The 21,352-nt window shown below is 42.5% G+C and overlaps 1 protein-coding gene across 1 annotated transcript in view; it reads right to left on the bottom strand.

The window, feature by feature from the left end:
• Positions 1-21,352, bottom strand: part of PHEX (phosphate regulating endopeptidase homolog X-linked) — a gene marked incomplete at its 3' end in the record, with an annotated part of 137,997 nt that overhangs the window by 16,532 nt on the left and 100,113 nt on the right. Inside the window, exon 12 of the mRNA XM_032840842.1 lies at positions 21,018-21,119. Coding sequence (XP_032696733.1) covers positions 21,018-21,119 — 102 coding nt within the window. The remainder of the gene's footprint in view (positions 1-21,017; positions 21,120-21,352) is intronic.

Below are 21,352 nucleotides of genomic sequence, written 5' to 3'. Positions count from 1 at the left end.
TGGACCTTGAGGGCATTATGCCCAGACAGGGAATGACAAATACTGTATCATCTCACTTATATGTGGAATCTAAAAAACTAAAAAACAAACAAACAAACAAAAACCCAAACTCCTAGCAAAAGAGATCAAACTACGGGCGCCTGGGTGGCTCAGTGGGTTAAGCCTCTGCCTTCAGCTCAGGTCATGATCTCAGGGTTCTGGGATCGAGTCCCACATCGGGCTCTCTGCTCGGCAGGGAGCCTGCTTCCTCCTCTCTCTCTGCTTGCCTCTCTGCCTACTTGTCATCTATCTCTGTCAAATAAATAAAATCTTAAAAAAAAAAAGAGAGAGAGAGAGAGATCAAACTTGTAGTTACCAGAGGCAGGGGGTTGGGGGGAAGGAGGAATTGGGAGGAAGATTTCCGAAAGGTACAAACTTCCAGTTATAAGTAAATACTAGGAATGTGATGTACAGCATTATGAGCACAGCTAACACTGCTGTACACTATATAGGAAAGCTGTTAAAAGAGTAAATCCTGAGAGTTCTCATCACAAGCAAAAAATTTTTGCTCTTTTTTTTATTGTACCTATATGAGATCATGGACGTTAACTAAACTTATTGTGCTCATCATGTCCCAGTATGTGTAAGTCAAACCATTATGCTACACAGCTTCACCATGTATAGTAATGTCTGTCAATTATAGATCAATAAAGTTGGACCCAAAAAAAAAAAAACAAAAACAAAAACCTTGGCTGCTTATGGCATTCACCTTGGGAGTTGATTTTTAACTACTGATGGCCTAGGTCTGAGGTGACCCCAGGATGGAAAGTTTGCAGGAGCTTCCAACTCCTCCCAAGGTCACCCACACAGCTCTCACTGTCATTAGACACTAAGAGGGGACACTCAAATAAGCAAGCAATTGTTGGGTGGGGGAGGCTTGGGAAGAGGGAAAGAGGAGGAGAGGAAGAAATATTTTTCTCTTCTGTATTTTCCTCATTTCAAAAATATTCTCTCTGTACTTCTGAATAATTTTTAATGGAAATCAGAAATTGCTTGGAACCAATGACAGGACTTGATTAGAACATGACTCATTATAGATCTATACAAACTGCTTTGCCAAACCATAGCTTGCATTTTCAAAAGCCTAGAAGAACTAGTCAAATTCATCTATAAACTCATAAACTCATTTTTATAACTAAACATCAAAATTAAGCAAAGTCTCTGTTTCTGTGGCTCTAAAGGACGCCAACTTCAGCACCATCCTCCACTTGACTCTGCTCTGGGACATTCAGCTCATTAGCTTAATCCTTACAAAACCCTGGGCAGAAACTCCATTAGTCACCATTAGTGCTGGGAACACCATAATATACCAAAGGCAGATGATCAGCCCCCTTTACCTTGGGCCACCAAGGACATGGAGTGAGGCACAGCCTTTGCCAACACCAAGAGTCTTTGGTTATGGAATACAGGAAGTCAGTGTAAGGAGTGTCTATGCTGAAAGTTAATTTTATTTACTAAGGAAGTCAATGTAAAACTGAAAAAAATAATTTGTCTATTAGAACGGGGTTGGGTTTCTGGTAATTTAGTCCAACTCTGGCCTCCAAAACCTAGTAGGAATTTCTTACACCTGTGGAGGAAGTTCTGAACAGAATGAACTTGAGTCCTTTCCCCATCACAGCTCAATAATTAGATTACTCAATTAATTCTGTGAGAGAGAGAGAGAGAGAGTGTATGTGTGTGTACAAAAAAAGAAATCAGTCAATAATAAGAAACAACCTAACCAACCAAACAAGAAAATAGGGGAAAAAAATTTAATGACACTTGGTGGTCAGGTGTTAAAGACAGAGAATAAAAATAATTCTAAATTCTCTAATGTAAACAATGAAAACCTGAACACAGAAAAGAGAAGCAAAGGATAGTGATTACGGGTAGGTAGCTTCCAAACATGGCTGCCAACAACAGCTCCTGTCTTTGTTTGCTCACACTGCTCCTCAACCCAAGAGATGAAGTCCCTTCTAGGGATTGCCCTGGTCCCCAGCTTTGACCAAGAGCATGTAGCAAAAGAAAGCTGGGACTTCTGAACCTAGACCTTAGAAAGACTCGCAACTTTTGGAACCCTTAGCTTCCATGCCACCCTGCTGGAGAAAGCAGCCAGATGAGGAACAGTGAGGCACCAGACATGAGTGAAGGAGCCACCTCAGATGCCCAGCCATGACCAATCTATGAATGCAACTGCACGAGACACTCCAGGCAACCCCTCTAGAAGAGCCATCCACCTCGCCCCCAGGAGCCCCACAGAATCATGAGAAATAATAAGATATCTTCTACTCAAAGCCAGGAAGTTTTGGGGTGATGTGTTACACAGAGCACTGCTGTGCGTGAGCCATTCTATTTGCACGAAGAAAAATAAAACCCGCTCTCTTCCCTCTGTCAACTGGCCGATGCAGAGCCAAAAGGAACAGTAAATAACTCCAAAATCTCCTATGAGGAATCAATCGTTCCATAAATTCTTTTTCTTTTAAAGGAATTTTGTGTATCCGAAACACCAAGAAAGATAATATTTAAAATAAAAACAAAATTTACTTTGCCAAGTTGCCAGAGCTTCTATCCAAATAATTGAGTCATGCCATTTTTTTTTTCTAGCACCACTTCCCCAGACTTCTCCAAGCCCCAGTCGTTACCTTTTTTCCCCAGTTTCACTCACTCTTTTTTCTCTTGGTGTTGGGTTGTTTCTCTGGCTCATAAATGAGATTCTCTCAGAGGAGGTTTTGCTGTCATACCCTCGGACTGCCTTTACCCAGCTATGCTAGGGTTGAGAAAAATGACACCTCAAAATGCCGAGCTAAATACAATTTCTTTCTCTTCTCCCATTTTCCACTATCTGCCTGTCCGGTCCTTAGGTTATTAATGGAACTGACATTCCCGTACAACTGAATGAGCAGGACCCGAAGCCAGATAAAGGAGCGGCTGACAGCAGCAGACGCCGCCCCAGAGACAGCAGATAAGCAGATGCGGCAGGGCTCTTAGTCTCATCTTGGGCCATAGAAGAGCATCACAAAATGTGCACAAAGAACTTGAACATTCCTAATGAACTCTTTTTCCCATTAAAGTAAAAATCAATATATAAAACGGATTCCTTTTCACTATGTTGTACACCTGAAACTAACGTAATGCTGTGTGTCAAATATACTTCAATTCAAAATACTAGTTTTAAAAAAGTTTTTTAAGTGATTCTTTTACTATCAAATCAAACTAAAGCAAACTAAATTTCTAACATACCCAATTTGTATTTGGACCAAAAAAGAATAAACAGAGACATTAAATTTCTCCCACTCATCCCAAGAATAAAAGTAACAAATATTTCCCATAATATTTTAAATGCAGCTCTCTGCTTTGGGCCTCTGGAATTTCATTCCAAAGCTATCATGGCATTTTCCCAACTGCTTTCAAAGTCCTACAACCAACCAATCCCTCAGCCAAAAATAATAACTAATAGACTCTTAAGAACTAAATATTTTTACAGTTCTGTATTCAAACCATTAAGGGTTGCTGATATTGTTAAATTTTTTAAATACTTATTATTCCAACTTTCATCTTTTAATATAGTTCCAATGTTCCACATTGTTCAAATCAGTTCTATTTCTTGACACTAGCATAATTTTTTTCATATGTGGCACGGTCATACACTAGTTACAGACTCATTTATATTCTTGATGATCAACAGGGAACACAACGCTTAAGAAATTACCAAAAACCATACAGTGAGTATTACATGTATGTCCACTGACATGAGCTAGTGCTCATTACAAATGAAAATTCACATAAATTTCTAACTCCAATTTATGCAGATTTATTATTGAAGTTGGTAAGGAGTCTCTCCTCCACCAAGAAAAAAAAAATCAATATATTGCTCATAGGTAGAGAAACTAATTAAGGCACTGATTTATAATTGTTCAAACCAGTCTGTGATTAAACAGAGCTCGAGCATTAAAGAGGATATCTTGTCATGCCAGGATGCAAAGACACTATCAGAATCAACAGGAGTCACATCAGAATTCCCTAAAGGGAAAGCTTTGGGTTGGCCAGTATGGGGCAACTGTACTAAAAAAAAAAAACAAAAAAAAATGACAAACGATTAAACAAGTCAAATACATAAAATTCCCTGAATTTATCTAGACACTTTTTAAAAAAAAAATTGCTTTGGACTTCCTGAGAAGATGGCAGAGTAGGAGGAGCCTAAGTTTACTCCTCCCACTGAGAGAACTAGATAACACCCACATCAGTGTAAATAACTCTGAAAATGGCCAGAAGACTAGCAGTACAGACTCTCCACAGCTAAATATAGAGAAAAGGCCACACTGCAGAGGGAGGAGGGGTGGAGACACCATTGGGAACTAAGTGGACCTGTGGGACTGTCTGCAGGGATAATGTGGCACACAGAGGGGACAGAAACACACCCTCATACAAGAAACCCCAAGTAAGGGAAACCCACATGGAGAAGATGAATCCCCAAAACATTTGGCTTTGAAAACCAGAGATGCATAATCTTTCAAGTTCTTCCAATCAGAAAGGCTTACTACCTAGAGTTTGAAAAATCAGTGGGCTCAGCTCTAGGAGAGCTAGGCCAGCAAGAGGAAACTAAGTCCCCACCCTTAAAGAGACAGCACAACAGTCCACAGGGATACAGCAGAGAAGCAACAGTTTGGAAAACACATGGGATGTCCAGGACGGCGATCAGCTTCCTAAACTCAGAGCATATGCTAGAGGGGCAGGGATCCTTGAGAGACTTCTCCAGGAACAAAGGAGCTGGCAAGTGTCATTTCCTGCCCCTGCCCTCCAGGCTAGATGCACAGAAACCTGTGGGAACCAGCAGAGAGCCAGTAAGTGCTCCCTAACTTGCTAACAGCACACTCTGCCTCCTCATTTTGCTGCAGACATGCCCCCGTCTAGCCAGGTCTCAGCTCCATGTCCCCTCCCACAGCAGACCAGCTCACAAACCTTGGTAACACCATGTGCCCCTTCCCTACTTTCTACTGAGGACAGACCCTATCCAATATGCCCTTGACAACAGCCCATCCAATGAGATGTCACAAGCCTGGCAGGCAGGGTGAAAGCAGCTCCAACAGGTACCACTACCTGTCCAGAGTGATTCCTCCCCACAGAGAGGGGACGATAACCACACACACAGCAGCCCAACTGCAGCCCCAACACTGGGCTGGAAGCAGATATCTGGTCTGACTGCAGGCCCCACCCACCAACAAAAGCTTCTCAGGGCCAGACTCATCAAAGGTGGAGGAAGGGGAGAGAGAGAGAGAGAGAACTCCAACAAAATAAGAAATGAAAAAGGATAAATAACAACCAGCAACACCGAAATATAAAGGATTATAAGAGAATATTATAAAAAAAAAAAACTGAAGCCAACCTAGAAGAAATGGTTAAATTCCTAGAAACCTATAACCCCCCAAAACTGAATCAGGAAGAAACAGAAAATTTGGACAGACCAATTACCAGCAATAAAATTAAAGCAGTAATCAAAAATTCCAACAAACAAAAGTCTAGGACCAGAGGAGCTTCACCTATTTATTCTACCCAACATTTAAAGAATTTTTATTTTTTTTAATATTTATTTATTTATTTATTGGACAGAGAGAGAGAGAGAGAAAGGGAGAGAGCATGAGAGGGGTAAGGGTCAGAGGGAGAAGCAGACTCCCTGCTGAGCAGGGAGCCCAATGTGGGACTCGATCCCTGGACACCAGGATCATGACCTGAGCCGAAGGCAGATGCTCAACCAACTGAGCCACCCAGGTACCCCAAAGAATTTTTAATACCTATCCTCAAACTATTCCAAAAAAAGAGAAAAGGAAGAAAAGCTTCCAAATTCATTCTGAGGCCATTATTACCCTGACACCAAAACCAGGTAAAAATACTACAAAAAAGGGGTGCCTGGGTGGCTCTGTCAGTTGAGCATCTGATTCTTGGTTTGGGTTCATGTCATGATCTCAGGGTTGTGGGGTGGAGCCTGTTTGGGATTCCCTCTCTCCCTCTGTCCTTCCTCTTCTCTAAAAATAAACAAATAAATAAAAACACTGCAAAAAAAGAGAACTACAGGCCAATATCTCTGATGAACATAGATGTAAAAATCCTGAACAAAATATGAGTAAACTGAATCCAACAATATATTTAAAAAACCATTCACCACAAGAAAGTGGGATTTAGTCCTGGGGTGCAAGGGTGGTTCAATATTCACAAAATAATCAACGTGATACATCACATCAACCAGGGAAAGGATAAAAACCATATGATCATTTCAGCAGATACAGAAAAAGCATGTGACAAAGTACAACATCCATTCATGATTTTAAAAACCACCAACAAAGGGCACCTGGGGGGCTCAGTAGGTTAAGCATCTGCCTTCGGTTCAGGTCATGATCCCAGGGTCCTGGCTTCAAGCCCTGTGTTGGTCTCCCTGCTCAGTGGAGAGTCTGATTTGCCCTCTCCCCCCGCCCATTCCCCCTGCTCATGCTCTCTCACTCTCTCTTGCTCACTCCCATTCTATCTCAAATAAATAGATAAAATCTTTTAAAAAAAAACCCTCAAAAAAGTAGGCTTAGAGGGAACATACCTCAATATAATAAAGGCCATATATGAAAAACCCACAGCTAATATCGTGAGAAATGGTGAAAAACTGAGCACTTTTCTTCTAAGATCAAGAAAAAGACAAGGATGTACACTTTTATTCAAAACAGTACCAGAAGTCCTAGCCATAGCAATCAGACAAGAAAAATAAAAGGCATCCAAATTGGTAATGAAGAATTGAAACTTTCACTATTTACAAATGATATGAAACTACATAAAGAAAACCCTGGAGACTCCACCAAAAAAACTTCTGCAACTGATAAATGAATTCAGTAAGTTTGTAGGATGCAAAATCAATATACAGAAATCTGCTGCATTTCTATAAAGTAATAATGAAGCAGCAGAAACAGAAATTAAGAAAAGAGTCCATTTACAACTGCACCAAAAATAAACTTAACCAAAGAGGTGAAAAAGACTTTTACTCTGAAAACTATAAAACACTGATGAAAAAAATAGAAGACAACACAACAAATGGAAAGATATTTCATGCTCATGGGTTGGAAGACCAAATATTGTCAAAATGTCCATACCATTCAAAGCAATCTACAGATTTAATGCACTCCTTTTTAAAATGCCAATGGCATTTTTCACAGAACCATCCTAAAATTGGTATGGAACCATGAAAGACCCTGAATAGCCAAAGAAGAACAAAGCTGAAGGTATCACAATCCCAGATTTCAATATATACTACGAAGTTGTAGTAATCAATACAGTATGGTACTGACACAGAAAAAGATACACAGATTGATGGAACAGTATAGAGCACCCAGAAATAAACCCACATTTATGTGGTCAATTAATCTTTGACAAAGGAGGCAAGAATATGCAATGGGAAAAAGATGGTCTCTTCAACAAATGGTGTTGGGAAATCTGTCTGGACACCTACTTGGAGAAGAATGGAACTGGACCACTTTCTTACACCACACAAAAAATAAACTCAAAATGGATTAAGGACCTAAATTCAAGATCCAAAACCATAAAAATCCTAGAACACAGCACAGACAGTAACTTCTCTGACATCGGCCATAGCAACATTTTTTAGGCATATCCCCTCAGGCAAAGTAAACAAGAGAAAAAATAAAGTATTGGGATTACATCAAAATAAAAAGCTTCTGCACAGTGAAGGAAACAATCAACAAAACTAAAAGATAATCTACTGAATGGGAGAAGATATTTGCAAATGACATGTCCAATAAAAGGTTAGTATCCAAAATATATAAAGAACCTGTACAACTCAACAGCAAAAAACCAAAATAATCTAATTTAAAAATAGGCAGAGGACACGAACAGGCATTTCTCCAAAGAAGACATCCAGGTGGCCAACAGACACATGAAAAGATGTTCAACATCACTCATCATCAGAGAAATGTAAATCAAAACTACGGTAAGATATCACCTCACACCTGTCAGAATGGCTAAAAACAACAACATAAGAAACAACAGGTGTTGGTGAAGATGTGGAGAAAAAGGAACACTCATGCATGGCTGGTGGGAATGCAAACTGGTGCAGTGACCGTGGAAAACTGTACAGAGGTTCCTCAAAAAATTCAAAATACGGGCACGCGGGTGGCTCAGTCAGTTAGGCCACAGACTCTTGATTTCAGCTCAAGTCATGATCATGATCTCAGGGTCCTGGAACTAAGCCCCGTGACAGGCTCCTCACTCAGTACTGAGTCTGCTTCAGGAGTCTCTCTCCCCCTCTGCCTCTGACACAATTTGCACACAATCTCTCTCATTCATAAATGAATGAATGAATGAATGAGTGAATGAATGAATGAATCTTTTTTAAAAATTCAAAAAAGAATAACTACAGTAGGATCCAGTAATTTTACTACTGTTCATTTACCCAAAGAATACAAAAACACTAATTTGAAAGGATATGTGTACCCCTATATTTACTACATTATTATTATTCACAATAGTCAAATTATGGAAGCAGTACAAGTGTATATCAACAGATGAATAAAGACGAAGTAGTACACATATACAGACACACACACATAGTGGAATATTACTCAGTCATAAAAAAGAATAAAATCTTGCCATTTGCAACAACACAGATGGATCTAAAGAGTAGTATGTGAAGTAAAATAGGTCAGTCAGAGAGAGGCAAATACCATATCATTTCACTTATATGTGGAATGTAAGAAACAAAACAAAGAAAAAAAAGACAAACAAAAAACAGACTCTGATCTATAGAGAGCTCTGGTGGTCACCAGAGGGGAGGTAGGTGGGGGGATGGGTAAAATAGGTGAGGGGAATTAAGAGTTCACTTACAGCAATAAGCACTGAGCACTGTATAGAATTCTAGAACCACTGCAATGCACACCTAAGACTAATAGAACACCATATGCTAACTATACTGCAATTTAAAAAAAAAATTGCTTTGGCACCTTTGGAGATATTAGGGGACCGACTCATTATACAAATTAATAAAGACAGATGTTTTTGGTGAAACTCTTTCAGCAGTTTACGTCAGTATAAACTATGCATCGGCATATTTGAGTTGCTGATGAGAGGAAATCTTTTTTTATAGAATTCCAGTTAATAAATGTGGACAGAATGACAGAATCTGAAAATCACTAGCTGCAACACTTACTGAACTCACGTACCTAGGCAATATTATCAATGACCGTGAAAATAATTAGGACAGTGGTTTTCAGGCCTGGCTGCATATTTTTATCTCCTGAGGAGCTTGAAAAACTGCTGACACCCCGGGTAGTCTAAATGCCATTGGCCTGGGGAGCCACCTCAGCATCAGGATTTTCTTAACAGCTTCTTAGGTGGTCCTAAGACACAGTGGAGAAAAAAGGATTCTTTCACTGAGGCGAAAGGTTGATGGGTGAGTGAAAAATGGAAGGATTGGGCTGACAGCACCCAAACCCACGGACCAGGCTTCTCACGAGCGGCTTGGTTGGCTGCAACAGGAAGCTCACAGCACCGCCCCCCCCCCCCCACGGCTTCCTGCCAGAAGAACATCGGAACCTGAATCTTCTCAAACCTCTAGATTCCATTAACAGGAAATGGAAAGGACAGAAGAACGCGTTGAAAGAAAACACCAGGATACAGCCAAATGAAGACTGCTAAAAACTCGACCAGACCAATGATACAATTTTTTCAACAAATACATAATTCACAGATAAAACAGGAGTGGGAGCTCTTAACATTTTTGAAGCCTTAAAAGACGGACCTATGAACTGCAATACGTGTACTCCATTTGGATCGTGATGTGAATCAATGTTTTAAAAAAAAAGAAACATTTTTTAGATAATTACAGAAAACTGTACACAGGCTACCAATGAACAAGGTATTGTTAATAAATATTGTTGGGTATGTTCACAGTTCTGCACTTAGTTAAAAATACTCATCTGGGGGAGACACATAATGAAATTTTTTTAGTAAAATGTCAGGGATTAGCTTTTGAATTCTCAAGCATAAAAACAGGTGGGATGGGGAGTGTATGATGTCAGAATGGCAAACACTGGTGAGACTGGTGGGGGTGGCTGAGGAGGACCTGGGGATTTGTTAGGTACACTCTGGGGCACATCAAAAAATTTAATAAAACATTTAAAATTTTTGAACTGAGTCAAAGTCACTAAAAGTCCACTCTGTACCTCCGTGCCAAAGAAAGCAATTGAACTGGCATCAGCTTTTCTTTCCCAACTTTAAGAGACTGTAATGGCACATCGCATTATTTGGTGAGGAGGGAATAAAAGGCAACTTGGGGGGAGAAAACGAAAACGTTATCTTACTAACACCGAGCATTTGTTCTCTGCCAGCCACTGTGCATACCTTACTTATCGAATCCTCCCAAGCACTCTGTGAAAATGGTAGTATATTTGTTCTCATTTCACAGGTGAAGAAACCGAGGTCCTCAAAAGATGTGCATCTCATCTATGTGTTTGCCAGAGCCGTGATCCTTGCTGAGGTCTGCCCAGTGGCCACAGAAGGGAGTGCCAGACTATGTCAGGTTCTAAGCTTCTAATAATCAACCAGCCAGCCATAGTTCTTCCCTTACAGGGGTCACTTCTGCTCAATAAATCTCTATTCTGGGGTAAAGTTTTCTAGTTATGAATAAACACTATGATGCTATTTTAAAAGCTCAGAGAAGACATGAAAGACTTCACTATCGGAAATGTTTTTTAAGAAGCCTATTCTGTAATTCTCTTTCCAAGACTAAAAATGAGGAAATGGATTAAAAAGGATGAACTTTACAACACGGGTGAACCTATAAACATTATGTTGAGTGCAAGAAGCCAGACATAAGAGGTCGCATATTTTATGATTCCGTGGATATGAAATATACAGAACCGGTGAATCCACAGAGTGAAAGCAGAATGGTGGCCGTCTAGGGGGAAAAGCAACAGTGAGGAGGGACTGCTAATCGGTATGAAGTTTTCTTTTGGGGTGACAGAAATCTTTGGGGACTGGATGGCAGTGATGGTTGCACAGCACTGTGTGAGTACTAAAAGCCACTGAACTGTAGACTTTAAAATGGTTACTTTTATGTTATGTGAATCTTACTTCAATTTTTTTAAAAAATAAGAAAAAGAAGTATGAGAAGCTAGGGGAGGAAAGGACTATGAACCAGAAATGATAAAGATTTAAAAGTTGTTGGAAGACAGACTCAACAGGATTTGAGTGTTTCCAGTTGGCTGGGAGGGAAGACTGAGATTTCTGGTTTGGGAGTCTGAAGAGCTGGCTGTACCCCCACGGAATGATGTAATGTGTACTGAGGATAACATGGGATCTTAGAAAGAATGGGAGCCCAGTGAATGTTCAATATCATCAGAATTCTCTCTCTCTCTCTCTCTCTTTTTTTTTTTCAAATAACACTAGAGGGGTGCCCGGGTGGCTCAGTTGGTTGAGCATCTGACTTTGGCTCCAGTCCTGATCTCGGGGTCCTGGGATCAAGCCCTGTGTGTCAGTGGGGAGGAGCCTGCTTCTCTCTCTCCCTCTGCTGCTCCCCCTGCTCATGCACTCCTTCTCTCTCCATCTCTCTCCCTCTCTCTATAATAAGTAAATAATCTTTTTTTTAAAGGACACTAGTAAAGCAAGGAATATCCAAATGCAATGTAACTGGGTTCTATCAAGTCACAGCTAAATCTGAGCAGGCAGAAAGGAGGAAGTCGATGAGAGTTCCAGGGAGTTGTTCAAAGTAGAACAACTGGACTAAAAATCTACTGGTTAGTGAATTACTTAGCTCCTAGCAAAAGACCTGCCACAGAGCAGATTCTCCATGAGTCTGTAGATCAGTCTAGAAGGAGTCTCCAGGGGATAAGCAAACATGTCGATTCCACCTCCATTTCGTAAGCATCCTCATTGACAATGCAGAAAAACAATCCAAATCAAAAAACAGATTTCTCGGGGTGCCTGGGTGGCTCAGTGGGTTAAAGCCTCTGCCTTCGGCTCAGGTCATGATCCCAGTGTCCTGGGATCGAGCCCCACATCGGGCTCTCTGCTCCGCGGGGAGCCTGCTTCTTCCTCTCTCTCTCTGCCTGCCTCTCTCTGCCTACTTGTGATCTCTGTCTGTCAAATGAATAAATAAAATCTTTAAAAAAAAACAGATTTCTCACATCATGAATGATTTACAAGTGGAGACAGTAGTTGACACACTAACAGACCCGAGATTTTTAATGGCTTTTTAAGATCCCATTCTAAGCAATTCGTTTGGAAGTTGGTGAAAGATTTACTTATGCACAAAATGTTTATCATAAGAATATCATTAACAGCACAACCTAACTACCCAACTATGGAGAACTTATAAGTCATTTCGTATACAGCCAATGGACAAAATAGTCAATAACAGTGAAACTCTTATAAAGACAATGTAATAATAGAATATTTATGATATAAGGGAGAAAAAAATCAAATTCATATATATATGGCATTATTCAAATCTATGGACAGGGAAAAAGCCAAAGAAAGTAGTAACATCAAGATGTTTGTGGTGGTTATGTTTGGATGATGGAACTAGCAATAATTTTTTTCTTTCTCCTTTTGCACTTTACTTCCAAGATTTTCTTCAATGAGCACAGATTTTTATAACAAAACTAAATATAGAAAAGGTCCAGAAATATGTATGTGTATATATATATATTTATATATATGTATATATTCATACATATATATTTATATATATGTATGTATATATTCATATATATATATTTTTTTTTAAAGCTGAGCGATGAACCAAAGGTAAATGGATTTAAGTAAGAATAAACATGAAGTTCTAGGATGAGGGTTTAAAAAAAGAAAAAAAAAGCCAAGTTTAGGGCTGGAGAACAGGGCTTAACAACAGTTTCTGGGGGGATAAAAAAAGACCTAGAAATTAACTGACTGCAAATTTGTTATGAGCGCACAGTGACATGGCTAAGGGGAAAAGACAGCCATAATATAAACTTCGGATTTTTTAATATAATTTGTATGCAAAACAAAGGCAGTAATAATATTCCCATTGTGCTGTGTGAGTTAGACTGTATCTAGAATATTGTGTTCGGCTATGAACCTGAGTTTTAAAAAAAACGATGTTGAAACCTGGACAGCAGCCAGCAGGACGAAGCATGAGAACCATAGCACGAAGCAGTGATTCCCACACTGGCTGCATCAGAATCACCTGGAGGGCTTACTCAAATACAGATTCGTGGGCCACCTCCCAGGGCTTCTGAGTCTACAGAACTGGAGTAGGACCAAGAATCTGCATTTCTAGCTACTTCCTAGGTGGTGCTGATGCTACTGGTCTGTGGCCCACACTCGGAGAGATCCCCCAGCAAGTGTGGTTAAAAGCACAGGGCAGCCTGCCAAGGACACAGTCCCAGGCCTTCGGCCTGCCGGCTATATGACCTTGGGTAAGCCGGCTGGCACTCAGCATGGTTTAGGCTCCTAAAACCTGTGGAAGAGAAAACTTTGGCCCACCTCATACAGATATTATGGTGTTAAAGCACCTAATACCTGTGGAGCATTTAGAACATCCAGCAATTTAACATTTGTTAATTCCTGATGAACTCAAGAGACACATCATCTGAAATAGAAACACATTCAACATCTTCAGACATCAGAAGGGCTTTCCCATGGAAGACTCATTCTGCGTAGTTCCTGGGGACGGTCAGGGATTCAGGGGTTAGAACTGACCTAGAAGGAGGCTTTGGATCTCTGTCAACGAGGGCTTTTTAGCAGGCACAAGAGCAGTGGTGCAGACAGCCGGGCTGGGTTCTGATGCTCTAGGGTAAGGGTAAGATGGGCGTTTGATGAGCGTTACCTTGTTCTAGTTACACGGGCTTCGGAGAAGGCAAGTGTCACCTGTGATCACCAACAGTTATCAAAGTGTTGGCGCAAGACCAACAGTGTCACTGAGAACTTACCAGAAATGCAGATTCCGGGGCCCCACCTCAGAGCTCTGGACTCAGAAACTCTGGGGTGGGGCCTGGCAATCTGCATTTTAACAAGCCTTCCAGATGGCGTTGATGCCCCTTAAGTGTGAGAAGCAATCACCTAGAGCATCACACAAAACAATACTTCCATGAGGCTCTAGAAGACCAAAACTCAATTAAACTCACTCTAATAAGGTATCAGGCATAATATGTCTTTGATAAATACATGCATCAAACTCCTCACATGAAACATTTGCTTCTGTGTTTAAAGTATATAAAATATATATACTGATGGCTACCAGAGCACAGGAGGGGCAGGAAGATGGGGGAAACAGGTGATGAGGGTTAAGAGTACACTTCTTGTCATGAGCACAAAGCAGGGTAATAGATTCGAGGCAACACTGTGTTCTACACCTGAAATTAATGTAACATTGTATGTTAACTACACTGGAATTAAAATCAAAAACTTAATAAAAATAATGAACCAGAAAACTTGTCACAAAGATAATGCTCAATTTGTTCAAAACCAGAAGATCCAAACTCCACAAAGAAAAGCAGCATGCTCTCCCATCCCCCTCTCAGCAGGGGCCTGTTCACTATTAACTGCCTTTCAGCAGATGCAGTGAGGAGAAGGGCAGCGTCTGACAAGGAGCATCGGGACGCGTACGGGGTGAGAGGTTCCTCAGAGCGTGTGGTCTGACGTCACCTACCTTCCTAACCCAGACAAAAAGCCCGACCCAGAAACACACATGGAACCTGACTTCCCATCTCTCTCTCCTCACCAGCCAGTCTAGTCCAAAGCCTGTCCTCTGCCAGAGGACAGCAGCTTAGAAGAAACAGCTGAATACACTTAGACTTTCTCACGCCGCAGGCCCTCTTCTAAGTAATTTAAGTATATTAACTCCTGCATAAACAATGAGGTAGGTACTCCTCTCCCCATTTTACAGATGTAAAAAGTGAGGGTCAGAGACGTTAAGTAACTTCCAAAGGGTCATGCAGCTACAAAGGGCAGACACTGGCTCTGAGCTTAAGGAGTCTTTCTTCACAGTCCGTAGGCTTAACGTCTCTGCTGTACTTCCTGTTGAGGCCAGTTAGAGAGAGGAGACACAAGTATGACAGCTACTCCCTTGGCCAGGATGTACCTGTGAGAGAAATGGAGAAACATGGGGGCAGAGAGGTGGAGCCCGAGAGTGCCAGCTAGCTCAAGACGGCAGCAGGGTGGCACGTGTGAGCCAAGGATCTACCGGAAGTGGCGAGGGATGCTGAGAGATGTTTACTTGCTGCTCTGTCAGCCCCTGTGTGTCTCTGGGGCAGCACTGGAGTAGAGGCAAGAACCCAGCATTCTGGAGCACATGCAAACAGCCTTGAATCTGGAACAGGGGAGGGCAAGAGACACTCTGACAAAAGTCTTGTCTTTTTTCCACAGACCAATTTAAAGAGAAAATGTGAAATGAAGCAAGAGTGAAGGTACCAAGGGGAAGTGATAGCTGGGCGCAGAGCTATTGAGATCCACAAGGAGGAGCCAGAGGAAGTCTTACTCACAGGCTACAAGGACAGAGGCAGTGACAAGAAGGGCGATGCAGAGTGGGCAGTGCCCAAGTCAAGTGCCCCCACATGTGGGTTTGGGCTCCTTAGAATCTTCCTCCCCTACAGCGACAGGCAGGAGCACTTTGTCTCTCTACTGCATTAACTAAAATTTCTCCCCATCTGCGTAGCACCCATGTTCCTGCTATCCTCTCCCAGGACAGTGAAAGCCCTTGCAGAGAAAGGAAGCCACGGATCATCTTTGAATCTACAGCTTCTGCTCCAGCACCTGGCATGTCATTGGATCTGGAAACGTCTGTGGAACCGAACTTCCTGAAGTGCTGCTCTAACAGACGTGCAGTGAAATGTGTTGTCACCTTAAGGCTAGCAAGGATGGAGAGGATGCATACCCCAGGGTCTGTGCCCTAGTCTGAGGATCCCCAAGAGGAGACCCCAAGACAAGGACTCAAGCATGAGCAGTTCACTTTGCAAGTGAAAGAAACATCAAACACCAGGAAGGGACTGCGGAAGTGAGCAGAGCAAGGCTGGCTGTCAGTAAAAGGCATCTTCTTGAGCCAGCTGACCATGAGAGCTAGTGGAGCTTACCCGGCTGGGGAAACTGCAGGAGCCCAGCTGAACACATCCCTGAGGGAGGAGGGGACATACACAGTAACTCCCATCAGTTATTGAGTGTGTTCATTCATGGGCCATCTGTATGAGTGGCATAGAAGGTTCCAGTGGGAAGAGAAAGCTCTTGGGCAAAGTGCAGGTGCCAGCGGCTGGAAGCCAGACAGATGTGCGACGAAATGGTAACCGCAAGGCGGTGGGCCTCCCGCCACCACCCCAGAGCTCAGCAGGTCTAGGGAGAGCCAGGAATTTGCATTTCTAATGCATCTCTCACCTTTCTACCAGGAGGACAAAGGTGAATCACCAAAGACAACTTTAGACCCTATCGACCTGGAAATAGCACGGGAGTAATCTACGTAACAGACTTCACTAACCAGCCTGTGTCTACCATTAGTTTCCCATATATTTATCTTTCCATATCTGCTGCTCTTAGAAGTCCAAAACCACTTTTCTTTGTCTTTTTTTTTTTTTTGCAAATTTTGTCTTCTTTGTTAAGGATGCTATACAAGCAGAGGTTTCAAGCCACCTCTTTGAGTTACTCATTTTTCTGAGTTTCTCTCATGTATATATGAGATATACACATTAATAAACTTCTGGTTGGGGTGCCTGGGTGGCTCAGTGGGTTAAAGCCTCTGTCTTCGGCTCAGGTCATGATCTCAGGGTCCTGGGATCGAGCCCCGCATCGGGCTCTCTGCTCAGCAGGGAGCCTGCTTCCTCCTCTCTCTCTCTGCCTGCCTCTCTGCCTACTTGTGATCTCTGTCTTTCAAAAAATAAATAAAATCTTTGAGAAAAAATAAATAAATAAACTTCTGGTTGATTTTCTCTTGTTAACCTATCTTTCATCACACGGGGCCCAGTCAAGTACTTAGAGGGGCAAAAGGAATGATTCTTTTTCTTCCCAAATAGAGACAAAGCCAAAGAGGTGAAATACAATTTTGTTTGGTCCTCTGCAGGAAAACTCTTCCCACCTTGCTCAAAGCCTGTGTTGCATGCCTGTGGCAACAGGTCCATGTAGCACACTCCCAGGAACCCATCTGTACCTGCTGTGGCCAAGGTTAAGGCCACTCACAGGATCCTGAGGATGCTGCCTTCCTAGCAGTTCCATCCAGGTCTTTCTCTCTAGGGGTGGCCAGGCAAACATAGATCCCAGAAGTAAACAGGACAAACAAATATTTCAGGAAGGACCCAGTTTTTGGATACAGAACTGAATCTAGCAGGGGACTAGCCCAATTCAGGAAGCTATTCCTCCTGATCTGACACAGAGCTCTCCAGCAGAATCCCCGCTCCTGCCACTAGGGCAGCCAAAGGCAGTGCTGCATCCCTTCCTGCCAGGCCTCAGAATCACTACGTAGTGACCTTGAGATCCTCCTACTCTGCTCTGGAAAAGGCAAATCTTCCAGAAGACACCCCCCAAAATAATTTCTATCACCTTACACTCATCCCCCATCTGTGATAACCAAAAAAATAACAGGCTTCCTATCCTTTGCTGCTAGTTTACAGTAAAAGCATATGCTTGCAGGAAACAGAATCCTGAACAAAAATTGGTGCTTATTTCACAATACTAAATTTCCAGTTGAAACCTACGCTGTCAGTTTAGTGGTTTCTAAACCACTCGCGACCTCTTAGGAGATGAGAGGAGCAAGGCCAGGAGACTGAGACAACAGATTTAGCCTTCCCCAGAGCAGAGGCAACCTTGTTGATCTTTTTATGATGATCACCCCTACTGAATAACACAACAAAATCACATCCCCACAGTTCCATCTTGAAACCAGGGTCACTGACACACAACTCAAGGTGTTAGGCCTCACGTCACTGCGGTTATCTGGGCCTTCCACATTCAGGAGGCCTGGCACTAGAGAACACTTAGGTCAACACCCAATACAGGAGGCACTGTCATTTGTTGCAGTCTAGAGCTTCGTGGGGAGGCAAAGAAAAGCCTCTCCCACTCACAAATCAGAACATTTTCCCAGCTTTCCCAATGGGTTGCCAAGTGACTCAGCATTGGCCCAGTGTGGGCACTATTATTGATGAGAAATCTTCCGCCTGGGTGATATACTGCATACAACACATGCCCAAAGAACAGTGCCAAGTCATACCAGGAAGAGCAGGCAAATTATTCACCTCCACTTTCAACACAGGCAAATCCTGTCTTAATGCAGAAGCTACTCAGTATCAGAAAGACAAAGCCCTAAGATTGTCAGAGACTTCCATCTGAGATTCAAGGAATTAGTAGGCAGAAGCTGTCCTTTCTTGTTCACTATTAAAAGGCAATCAAATTGAGGACAGCAGAGAAAAAGGGCAAGGAAAAAAATATTTTTTTCAAAAACAACCCCAGAGCCGAAAGCTGCATAAATGCCTTCAGCTTCCTAAATTCTGTCTTTGCGAGTCTACGAGCTCCGCCCAGAGGTCATTTCCAGAACTGCGTGTTCATTTAATTCAGAAAAAGAAAATCTGCATCTTCTGGGGTCCAGGGCCTAACATGCTTTGGGAAACTGGTGAAAATTCTCAGACAACATCCCCTCTTCCTTGCCTTTTGTTAACGGAATGTCCCTGAACTCTGAAATACAGGATACTCAGGGAGGCTGGTGAGATCCAGGAGGAAAATTCCCTTTGATATTCGTACCTGTCAAGGAACTAGTTGAGTTCCTGGCAGGTTGAACTCAGCGCAAAGAAAGCAGTGTGTTCAAAGAGTACTTTTAGAAGAAAAAGTGACAGCTCTCATTGAAATAAAATATACGACTGGAGAGCAACTCGGAGCAAACAGGAACATGTCTAATATTAGAAGAACTGAGAATAATGTGCCTTCAAGAAAGACCTATGTGCCACTTGCCTAGAAGACCCAACTGTAAGGTGCCCACCCCTTTATGCAAACTCAGACGATCTCCCCCTGAGGCGACCAGTCATACTTTCCAGAAACTGACTGCAGTCCCCAGAACAGTCCTCTGGTACCCGTCCTGTTCAGCACTTTCACACAGGCCTCATCACTCCACCCCAGCCTCCACATGGGTGACCCTCAGGCCACAAAGGGTCAGGCTAGGATCAAGAACCCCAGTGCTCTGCACTCTCGACCGTGCAGTGCAAGACACATTCTGTTCCAGATATCACAAGCTAGCCCAGCAAATCAATGAAGCCTTCAAAAAACAACAATATGTTGGTGCCAAAAGTTTCATCTACCATCTGGAGAGTTTCTCCTCACAGCCCGCATGCTCCTGCCTTCATCAGCTTGCGCCTTCCATGACTTAAGATGGCTTTGACAGATTCTCGAGGGGAAAAACATCCAACTTTCCCTTTGTCTTCTTCCAACACCTGCCACCCCCGGCCACCCAAGTTCTTCCTTCACTACAAACAGTGAACAGCCTTTTCATGTCTATTGACAAAAATATCTATGGCAATGTTCATCCATCTCAGGAGTATTAAAGCTCTAGAAAATACCCTTGCTAAACCTCTGTACAGTCTCATTTCAGTGAGGCTAAGCACTCCCAGAATGTTGCCCTCTTTGTTTTTTGTTGTTGCTGCTGTTGCTGTTGTTGTTGAATAGACTTGATTTTTTTGAGCAGTCATACGTTCACAGCAAAATTGAGAAGAAAGCACAGAGATCTCCCATAAAACCCCTGAGCCCACATGTGCATAGCCTCCCCATTAACAAACTCTCCCACCAGAGAGGTACATTTGCTACAATCAATGAACCTGCACTGGTACAGCATTACCACCCGGAATTCAAAGTTTATATTAGGATTCACTCTTGGTGCTGTACATTCTATGGGTCCGGACAAATGCATGATGACACCACGTATCCACCCCTATAGTATCAGAGAGGGTAGGTTCACTGCCCTCCCCTCTCCCCGTTTCTCAACCATAGGGCAAAATGATCTGTACTCAGCATGACTCAGTAGGACTCCAAGCAGTGTTCCCCAGCATCCCCCCTCCACCCCGAGCTGTAACAATCAGCAGGGGGACTGGCTGAAGTCACAAACGTTCAAACTGCACCATCCATCCACTAAATCAGACCTTGCTGGGGAGGGGCCCAGAGAGCTAGAGGGCATTTAGACATCCCAGAGGATTCCTATCATCAGCCAGGTTTTAAAATACCTTTCTAAAGAAGAAATGCTCCTAGTTCAGTCTCCCAGATACAGGGCAGCATCCATTCAGAGTGCAGGAGGGATTCCCTACCCCCTCGAGCTCCATCGGTCTGAGTCTTCATTGTTTAAGCAGCATGGCTGCCAATACTTCTCTCACTTACTCCTTCATCTTGTTACACAGGACCAGAAAATTGTACAAGGCCCACCAAGCGTCTACTTCTATTAGGCAACATTTTTGTGTTCCTATACCATGGTCTACTAGTGGTCTGTAGTTCATAAGTGTGCCATTTAGATCACTAGAGCAAAATGATGGGTTAGGAAAGTAGACCTGCTTGGTTGTGGGAAAGGATTTTCCCGAGGACATTTGCACACATCGTGCACGGAGCAGAAGGACACACAGCCAGTATGGGGTTTTCTTCTTTGGGCCTTGAGGGCTCTTCTGCCTGCTGCTGCCCATGGTTCCCCACTGCTCTGCATTCTGCCACAGCCAATGACTGTTTGTGGCAAAATTCGCTGGGCAGTGGGCCATGTGGCTCTTAGAAACAGCAATTGAGAGAGAAGGAAAGGCTGAATTACAAGGTGTTTGAAATGCAGTTCGAGAAAGAAAAAAAGTCAGATCTTATTTTCTCTTACCTCCCGGTGATGAAATCTATATATTCATCCCAAAACAGACACCTGACTCTGGGGTTATTCAGAGTCAAGAGCTCAGTCAATATAAAAATCAAGTACACAATACTGAGCATGAAAATCCATTACACGGAAAGTCGTATTTTTTTTTTTTTTTGATCAAAAGGACTCTTACCTTTTCCTTGGCTTTCCTTTTCGTCCCTGCATCCATCCACTCATTTTCTTTCTCCAGCATGTCAATAAAGGCCCAGCGAATGCCCTCAACCAGTTCCTCCATCTGCAAGGAAATACCCAGAGAGACAGGTCAAAACCAGTTAGATTCAGACAAGGTTTTCTGGGGCACAGGAAAGAGTTCAGTGCCAAACGTGGTGGGAAACAGGTTCCTTTCAGCTTGACTCCAAGCTCTGGCAATATTTCTTTCCCCAGGAAAATGCTTTTTTTCCCCATTACTAGAAGATAATTAATCATTCCTTTGCAGAGAACAATTGGATGGTCTAGTTGTAAAAGGAT

This window comes from Lontra canadensis, unplaced genomic scaffold, assembly GCF_010015895.1.
Source record: "Lontra canadensis isolate GAN:19392208 unplaced genomic scaffold, GSC_riverotter_1.0 scaffold116, whole genome shotgun sequence".
Taxonomy (NCBI): Eukaryota; Metazoa; Chordata; class Mammalia; order Carnivora; family Mustelidae; genus Lontra; species Lontra canadensis.
This window is presented reverse-complemented; position numbering and strand designations above follow the sequence as displayed.